Raw genomic sequence first — 9,077 nt, 5'->3', positions numbered from 1 at the left:
TGTCACAGGTGTGCTCGTTCTGGGGGTCTCTGGGCTACCCCCCCAGCCCATCATGCACTGGTGGGGCTGGGGCATCAATCAGGCGAGGAGACACTCACGACAGGGCAGGGAGGAGATGGGGTTTATTGTGGGTTCAGTATCTGTGCACGGGTTATACACGAGCTCTCTGCAGCCTAAGAACGGGGGAGGCCAGGCCGGGCGTCGCAGTCCCCCAGATTTCACCAGCTCAGGAGCTGAGCAGACGTGGCCCAGGAACGCGCTGCCCAGAGCATCTCGCTACGGGCGGCTCCTGTGCCCATGTGGGGGGACCTGGCTCCTATCTGGGGGAGGCTCCTGAAGCTGGGGTGGGGGAAGGGGGCTGGCTCCTGGGCTCCCATTGCTGGAAAGGGGGACCAAACCCCCATCTACCCACCATCCGCTCCTGGCCCTGGGGCACCTGGCCTGAAGCTCCCTTTGCCAGAAGTTCAGGTCCTCAATTCCCCATCCTGCCTACCCCCCAACGTCAACCTGGGAGCCCCTGGCCACCCTGGGCAGAACTCCCTGAAACAGCAGCCTCTTGAGAGCGAGTCCCCTCCCGCCACTGCCCTAGAGGCATCACCCCTTGGCCCTCTCATGTGGGGGTCACCAGCCTCCCAGCCTGGGCGCTGCATGTGGGCTCGTTCACTGGGTGCTGGAGGTGGTCCCAGCTCCAGTCTGCATTGAGGGCTGCACCCTGTACCCCCACCTGGGCGCAGGACCGGTTCCTTCACCCCGGGCCTCGGCCTCAGCTCCTTGGCTCCCTCTGCAGTGGGGGCTGCCACCTGTGGGGGAAACACACACAATGGCCTCATACAGCAGACCCGGACCAGTGGGAAGAGGGGAGGGTGGAGCGTGACTAGGACAAGGCCTCCCTGGGGTCCATCACCCCCACCACCTGCCCCTGCCCTGTGCCCACCCCCCACTGAAGAAACGGCCCCCCTCTCTCCTGATCCGCTCACCCCGATTCCCGAGCCGGCTGGGACTCACCTGGAGAAGCTGAGAGCCCCAGAGTGCAGGGCCTGGGGAGAGAATCTGGGCGCCGTGGCTCGTGTCCGCCCACGCTGGCCAGACTCCGTGGGAGGGAGGGAGAGTGGGCCAGGGCCATGGGGGCTGGAGGCCAACCCCCCTGAGACCACAGCAGTCTCTTCCCCTCCCCCCAACTCCCAGCAGCCTCTGCATTCCAAGGTGCCCCCACCTGCCCACACCATCGCCCCCCACACCAGCCCCTCTGCCCCCCATGCCCTGGTGTGTACATACAGAGGGGTGGGGAGGGGCATAGGGCCCGGCTCCCGAGGTCTCCTCCTGGGCCCTCTCTTGCTGTCTCTGGAAGAGGTGGGGGGGAGTTACTTTGCATGCCAGGCCCCCTGCCCCGCTCTGAGGGCTCCCTTCCCTCACCCCACATCCTGCAGCTCTGCCATGCCCCCCCTCCCCCAGATTTGGGGCACCAGCCCAGGGAACTTAGGGCCCAGAGGGGGGATGGCACCCTGCACCCCAAACCTACAGATCACTGCACCCACTGGGCACCAGCCAGAGCCCTGAGGTCCCAGACATGGCCCCAGCCCTGCACCAGAGACCCCAGCCATGCTAAAGCAGAGGGTGGGGGGAGGGGGATCCCCCTCCCCGCTATTTCCTGACTTGTGCTCACCCCCCCCTCACCGTGTCTGTCCATCTCTCCCCTCCCCCCACTGTGGTTGGGGGTCTCTCCCCCAATTCATCAAATTTTCTAGGGACTCTCCCCATCACCAGAGAGCCCAGTCCCCCCTGCTTCCCTCCCCAGCCCCCCAAGGAACCTGCTGAACCCCCCCTGCTTCCCTACTCAGCCCCCCAATGAACCCCGTGCACCACAGGGAGCCCCCCATTTCCCTTCCCAACCCTCCCAAGGAACCCCCAGCACCCCAGGGACACCCCCCCCCCGGGCTCTTCCACCCCAAGCCAGCACCTACCTCTCACTTTTCAATCGTTTCCTCCGAGGCCTGAAAGCAGAGACACGCTGATAAGGGGGGTGCGGGGGTTGAGTCCAGCCAGGGACATGTCTCCCTGTGGGGGATGGTGTGCAGGGTATGGAACCCCCACCCCCAGGGTCCTGGGGCTGGGACCCCGACTGATCTCTGGTGGGGCTCAGGGCCAGTCTGGGAACCAACAGCGAGTCCCTGAGGGGGGGCTGAATGAACAGGGCAGCTGCCCTCTACACCCACAGGCCACCTTCCCCCCCCACTGGCCACAACCCACCCCCAGCACATGCATCGGCCCCCTCTCCCTCACACAGGCACTGGCCCCCACTGGCCACACTATCCCCCCCGACAGAGAATCATAGAAGATCTGGATTGGAAGGGGCCTCAGGAGGTCACCTAGTCCAACCCCCTGCTCAAAGCAGGCACCAGCCACGTGCCTCTACCCCCCACAAGCTGCACCCCCCCCACACCATCAATCTGTGTTTCACCTGTGCTTGTACCCGGCCACAGGGCCCCCCTCACCTGCACACGCCGGCCATGCACCCCCACGACCTGCACGCGCCGGCCGCACCCTCCCTCACCTCCATGCGCCGGCCGCGCACCCCCCCACACCTGCACGCACCGGCCGCGCACCCCCCCCCACCTCCATGCGCCGGCCGCGCCCCCCCCACCTGCATGCGCCGGCCGCGCACCCCCCCTCACCTGCACGCGCCGGCCGCGCACCCCCCCTCACCTCCATGCGCCGGCCGCGCCCCCCCCTCACCTGCACGCGCTAGCCATACCCCCCCCACCTGCACGCGCCGGCCGTGCCCCCCCCCACCTGCACGCACCGGCCATACCCCCCCACCTGCATGCACCCGCCACGCCCCCCCACCTGCACGCGCCGGCCGTGCCCCCCTCACCTGCACGCGCCGGCTGCGCCCCCCCCCACCTGCACGCACCGGCCGCGCCCCCCCTCACCTGCACGCGCCGGCCGCGCCCCCCCACCTGCACGCGCCGGCCGCGCCCCCCTCACCTGCATGCGCAGCGGCTGTGCTCTGTGAACCTCATCTCCTCCTGCTGACTCTTCCCCTGGATCGGGCTGAGGCGGACGACCTGGCAGGAGGATGCAGCTCACTGGTACCCTGTCGCCCAGCCTGCCCCGGGCCCAAGTACTGGCCAGGCTGGGGGGCTACCAGGGACAGGGAGCTGGGGGGGGGGCAGTGCCCCAAGGAGTCTGCCCGCGGCCCCTAGGCCCTACCATCATACAGAGAATACATACAGTAACTCCGCACTTAAAGTCCTCCAGGTTAATGTTGTTTCCTTACTGATCAGTTAGGGAACAGGCTCCTTTACAGTTGTGCAATGGTCACTTGGCAGCCGCCTGCTTTGGCCACTGCTTGCAGAAAGAGCAGCCCCTTGGAGCGAGCTGGTGGGGGCTTGGAACCAGGGTGGGCCGGCAGCCCCCCCATCAGCTCCCCGCTCCCCTAAGTTCCCTGTGCGCAATTGCTGGGCAGTTCAGCTGTCCCTCCCCCCACTGCCGTGTGCTGCTCCTGCCCTCGGCCTGGGAGCCGCTCCGGGAGCCTCCGGCTTGCTGTGCAGAGGTGGGGGGAAGAGGGGTACTAATGTCAGGGTCCCCCCCTCCTGTATCCATCTCCATAGAGCAGCGGGGGGGGGGAACGGGGGGGACATAGTCACAACAGGGCTCAGGAGGGAGGGAGCTTGCCGGCAGCAGCGGCTGTCTCAACTTGCTGATCTACTTAAAAGGGCAATGTACTTAGAGTGCGGCCAGCCTCCTTAAAGGGGCAATGCCATCTCTCTCTCTCACGCAGGGTATCTGTCTCTCTCTGCCATGCCGTCTCCCGCCCCTCCATTTGTGCCCCCTTGTAGCATATGAGGCTCCATTAACAACAATGTGTTAACCCTGGAGGGCTCAGCCGAGTTAGTGGTAAGCTAACAGTTAGTGGTAAGCTAAATGCCCAAATAAATGTGTGTTAGTCTCGAAGGTGCCTCAAGGACGCCTCATTGTTTTTATTTAGCAGGAAGGCATTCCTGGGAACTATCCCACCCTCTGACTTCAGCACTGCACCCAAGCTTCACAGTCATCCTTGCTGTGTACAGGATTAGATTGTTTGTTTAAAACTTATACTGTGTATATGTGTGTGTATATATATAGAGAGAGAAAGTGTCTTTTTTTCTAGCAAAAAAATTTCCCTGGTACCCAACCCCCCCCATTTACATTAATCCTTATGGGGAAATTGGATTTGCTTAACATCATTTTGCTTAAAGTAGCATTTTTCAGGAGGATAACTACAGCGTTAAGCGAGGAGTTACTGTCCCATGCTAGGGCACCAGCAGCCTGTAGAACTTACTGCCACAAGGTCTCAGCCAGGCCAAGAGCCGAGCAGGAGCCTGAGCTGGCCAGACGTGCCTCTGGTCCAGGGAACAGCCGGTTACACTCCACAGGGCGAGCCGCCCCCATCCCCGCCCTTCATCCCTGGCCAGATTATTCCAGAGTTAACCACCAGGGGGCTCTGTGCACCTTCCCCCAAGGCAGCTGGGACTAGTCACTGCAGGAGGCCGGATACCGGGCTAGATGGGCCTGGCAGAGCCAAGGTCTTCTGTCCTGTCAGCACTGGGTGCCAGCACTTCCCCTGTGGCTGGGAGAGCCATGGCAGGAGTACAGGGGGCCATTTGCCAGCCGCAGCCCTACACAGGACAGGGCCGGAGCCCGGGGGTCCGAGTGCCCCCCACCCCCAGGCCCACCTGCATGGCCACGGGGCGGGTCTCCACAGCGACGCACTCCAGGTCCTCGTCGCCGCAGCAGCCCACGCAGCGCCGCAGCGGGACACAGGATGGCTTGAACACGTGCTCAGCCTCTTGCGGGAACTCGCCCAGCACGTCCACCAGGGTCTCCAGGGCACGGCAGTAACTGCGGCTCCACACCTCCTCGAAGGGGACCACTGCGGGGAGCGGGGGGTTACCAGCACTGGGCTGCAACTCGGCCTTCCCCCACTGAGCCACAGGACCCCACTCCCACCTCCTACTCGCCCTCAGCCCCTCCTCAACCCTCCCCCACTGCCCTGTCCTTCCCCTGCCCCTCCTCAAAACCCCCCACCGCTGCCCTGTCCTCCCCCAGCCCCTCCTCAAAACCCCACAGCACTGACCTGTCCTCCTCCAGCCCCCCCCTCGACCCTGAGTCCCCTGCCGCTCCGAAAAGCCTTGCACAGCTCTTTCTCCACCATCCCCTCTGCTGCCCCAGCCTTGCTGCCCCCCCAGGGCACTCTGAGTGCGGGGGCAGCAGAGCTGGGACCAGGCAGGGAGCCAAGAGCTGCAGCCGAGGGGCTGGGACACTCACCTGCTGCCGTCTGGCCCAGTGAGGGCGCCACCTGCAACACAGAGACCGGTTAGAAACCAGCACCCCAAAGCAGCCCTATTCCTGCCCCTCCCCCAGCCACCCCCAGCTCCTGCCCCCAGTCCCTGCCCCTAGCTCCGCCTCACCACAGTGACTCCCAGTCCCTGCCCCTCCCTCCCCCCAGTCCCTAGCTCCCCCTCACCACAGCCACCCCCAGCTCGGGCCCCCCAGTCCCTGCACCTAGCTCACCGCTTACCACAGCCCCCAGCTCTAGCCGAGTGGCTCCCAAACTTTAACAACCTGTGAACCCCTTTCACTAAAAGGTCAAGTCTCACGAACCCCCTCCTAAAAATGCATATCTCCAGGGATCTTCTCCTTTATCATTTATAAATGATAAAAGCCGTGACCTTGGAAATATAAAATGTGTTTTTATGACATGCTTATTACACACTATTTATTACTAATTCTTATTTAGCATGACAGTGTGTTTATTACATTATGAAAACGGCAACACTCTTCCAAGATCTCACGTTCGTAGCTTGTATCACTTTGAGTAAGCCTGTTATAAGCCAAGACTCCTACGTGTCATCAGGGAGCATCAGATGTGAAACAGCAGGAAGGGATTTAAGAAGCCAACTCAAAGGCAACACAACACAAGCATTCAGGTCCTGAGCAGTCCAGGCAAACAACGCACATTACAACAAAGCTCAGACTTGTTCTTCATAATAATTTTTAAAACAGCAAAAAAATATCCACCTCCCTTTCCATTTCTTATAAGGAGTCTTGAAGTTTAAATCTGCTCCGAGTGATAGAGATGCTTGCTTTAGACAGATATGATCTGATAGAGATGCTCTGCTTAGCTCCTGGAAGTCCAGGGGCTCCGGGCTGCTGGCTCCAGGCTGCCCAGGGTCCCTAGGGACAGCTCTGTCTGCTATTAGGGAATTTTTTCCCGAGAACCCACTGTAACATTTTGCGAACCCCAGTTTGGAAACCACTGCTCTGGCCCCTGCCCTTGCCCCACCTTCACCCCCTAGTTATCCCACCTTCCGGCTCTGGAGGGGGGCAAGCAGAGGTCTGCCCCTCTCCATCACTAGATGTTGCCCCAGGGGTCAGAGTTAAGGCTGCTGGTCCCTTAGGTCCCTGTGTCCTGGCTCCTGCCATGGGATGTGGGGAGGAAGGGGCATGTATGGCTTCTGCCCCACCCCTCCCGGCTGCAGCCCCAGGCTCTGTCACTAGCAGAGCAAGCTGCAGCTACAGAGAAGCCCTGGGAGAGGGGACAGGCCAAGGGAGCAGCACCCAGAGGGGTCATGGTGAAAACTTGGGGGCCTGCTGTTCCCAGTCAGCCACCAGAGGGCGCCCCAGCTCCATGAGAGCAGGTGGGTGCCCAGCCTGCGGCCTTGGGGGTCACCAAGAGCAGCGGGCAGACCCTGAAGCTCCTGACTTGGGGCTCTGGGTTCTAACCCCAGACCAGGCGGCCCCAGTTGCCTCTTCCCAGAGGGCCTGATTCCTAAAAACAGGGCTTCCAGGCCTATCCCGCTGTGCCAAAGAGCAGCCGTCTCTGGGGTGGGGGAGGCGAAGGAGGTGGCAGCAACAGATTAGGACAAGAAATGAGGAAGAATCTGGGGCTTGGAGATTAGCAGAGTGGGAATGGGGCAGATGACTGGGGCTACACCCCACCCTCTCCATCACAAGCACCTCACCCACTCCCCCTCCCCTCACAAACACCCCACCCTCCCCCACACACCATCCACTCCCCCTCCCCTCACACCACACAACCCTCCCTATCACAAACACTCCACCCTCCCACACACACAATCCATTCCCCCCCCAACACCACACCACCCTCCCCCTCCCAAACACCCCACCCGCCCTCCCACACATACAACCTCTTCCCCCTGCCCCCATATCATCCCCCACTCCCCATCCCATCATCCCAGCCACACCACCCACTCCCCCTCCCCAATACCACCCCTCGCCCCCCACTCATCTCTGCCCCTCACACACCCCGCATCCCACCACCCATTCCCCCCGCCCCCACACACCTTCCCTCGCTCCAAGGGCCAGGGGAGCTTTAATGATCTCAATGTACTAATCTCATCCCGCCTGGGGGGGTCACGACTGGCCGCGCTATAACCCAGACCAGTGGCTGGAGGGGGCGAGGTCTTTTGAGTCTCCGAAGCATCCCGGTGGCTCGCCGGGGGGAAGGGGACGCGGGTCTAAGGGCAGACGGGCTGCGGTCGGGGGGAGGGGGGCATCTGAGCATCTGCCCCAGAGCCCGGACTTATGGGGGAGGGGGGAGCCGCTCGACTGAACCCGCGGGGCACCGGGCTTCTGGGGGGGGGCGGGGTACCACACGCGTCCCGCACCTCCGGGAGTGGGGGCTCAGGGCCAGCGCCGGGAGCGCAGGGAAGGGGGGACACGGGGGTGCCGTCCGGGCCGGTGTAGCTGGAGCTGGAAGCCCCGGGGGAGGGACGCGCCACAAGCAGGGCGGCTGGAGCAGGCTGCTGGGGGGGGGGGGGGGTGCTGGATCCTGGGCTCTAGAGCTGGCTGTGGTGAGGGGGGCTGGATGCGGGGGGTCTGGAGCAGGCTGCGGGGAGGGACTGGATGGGGGCGGCTGGAGCAGGCTGTGGGAACGGGGCTGGATCGGGGCGGGGGGGCTGCAGCAGGCTTTTGGGAGGGGGCTGGAGCAGGCTGCGGGGAGGGGGCTGGATCCTGGGGGTCTGGTGCAGGCTGTGGGGAGGGGGCTGGATCCTGGGGGTCTGGTGCAGGCTGTGGGGAGGGGGCTGGATGCGGGAGGTCTGGAGCAGGCTGTGGGGAGGGGGCTGGATCGGGTGTGGGGGGGGGGCTGCAGCAGGCTTTCGGGAGGGGGCTGGATCCGGAGGGTCTGGAGCAGGCTGCGGGGAGGGGGCTGGATCCTGGGGGTCTGGTGCAGGCTGTGGGGAGGGGGCTGGATGCGGGGGGTCTGAAGCAGGCTGCGGGGAGGGCTCCTCTGCCTGCGGGACCGTGTCCCACGGAGCCGGGCTGGGCGCGACCCCCGAGCAAGGCCTGGCTCAGCAGCGCGGCGGGATAATGGCCTCAGGGGCGACCCCAAGCGGAGGGGCCTTGGCTCCATGTACCCGGGAAACCGCGGCTACTTCAAACCAGGTCCGCCCAGTCTCCAGCGGGCTCAGCCCGGCCCGGCTCCGAGCCGGGACCTCGGGGGCTGGGCACCGGCCGCGCCCCCCGCCGCGGGGCAGCCGGTGCCCGGTGAGCAGAGCGCAGCTGGCCAGGCTGGGAAAGGCCGGGGCCGCCCGCTCCCCTCCGACCCAGCCGCTGGCAGGAAGCAGGGGGGAGCCGAGCCGGGCACAAACCGGCCCGGGGCAGGGCGCTGCACCCCAGCTCCGCTATCCAGCCCTCCGGGCGCGGTGCCTGGCCCGGAGCGCTGGGCACAGGGCTGCGCCGCTCCCGGCGGGCGCCCCGTCCACCCAGGGCAGCAGGCGGGCCGAGCCCACCCCGCAGCCCTTACCTGGCAGCGGGCTCCCCAACACAGCAGGGCGGCCGCCAGCAGCCACCGGCTTCCCGGCCCCATCCCGGGGGCGGCTGCGGGGGAGCAGGGCAGAGCGCTGTGGCCCGGCCCGGCCCGGCCCGGAGTTTCTGCCCCCGGGCGCGCCGCGAGCTCCGCCTGCAGCCCGGACCGGAGCCCGGCAGCGTCTGACGCTGGGACTGGGCTGAGCCGCGGGCTCCGGGCTGGGGTGGGGAGAGCGATGGGCAGAGACAGGAACCAAGGAGGTTCC

The 9,077-nt window shown here is 64.8% G+C and overlaps 1 protein-coding gene across 1 annotated transcript; it reads right to left on the bottom strand.

The window, feature by feature from the left end:
• Positions 1 to 98: 98 nt before the first annotated feature.
• On the bottom strand, positions 99 to 9,021 carry LOC311512026 (snake venom vascular endothelial growth factor toxin ICPP-like). The gene is made up of 7 exons (XM_084613011.1): positions 8,810 to 9,021; positions 5,308 to 5,338; positions 4,716 to 4,912; positions 2,986 to 3,065; positions 1,962 to 1,991; positions 1,276 to 1,341; positions 99 to 800 (listed from the first exon to the last, which is right to left on the bottom strand). The coding sequence occupies exons 1-7, from the start codon at positions 8,870 to 8,872 to the stop codon at positions 764 to 766; spliced, it is 504 nt and encodes a 167-aa protein (XP_084469137.1). The 5' UTR covers positions 8,873 to 9,021; the 3' UTR covers positions 99 to 763.
• Between the last annotated feature and the right edge of the window lie 56 nt (positions 9,022 to 9,077).

The sequence above is a fragment of the Lepidochelys olivacea genome (assembly GCF_965140295.1).
Source record: "Lepidochelys olivacea isolate rLepOli2 genome assembly, chromosome: 23".
Lineage (NCBI taxonomy): Eukaryota > Metazoa > Chordata > Testudines > Cheloniidae > Lepidochelys > Lepidochelys olivacea.
The sequence above is the reverse complement of the archived record's forward strand: the minus strand, read 5'-3'. Positions and strand labels throughout refer to the sequence as shown.

Coding starts and splice junctions, on each gene's coding strand:
- LOC311512026 (XM_084613011.1), bottom strand. CDS start 8,872: ATGGGGCCGGGAAGCCGGTGGCTGCTGGCGGCCGCCCTGCTGTGTTGG. Junction 4,913..5,307: donor ACTGGGCCAGACGGCAGCAG/GTGAGTGTCCCA, acceptor CGCTCCCCGCAG/TGGTCCCCTTCGAGGAGGTG. Junction 1,342..1,961: donor AAACGATTGAAAAGTGAGAG/GTAGGTGCTGGC, acceptor CACCTCTTCCAG/AGACAGCAAGAGAGGGCCCA.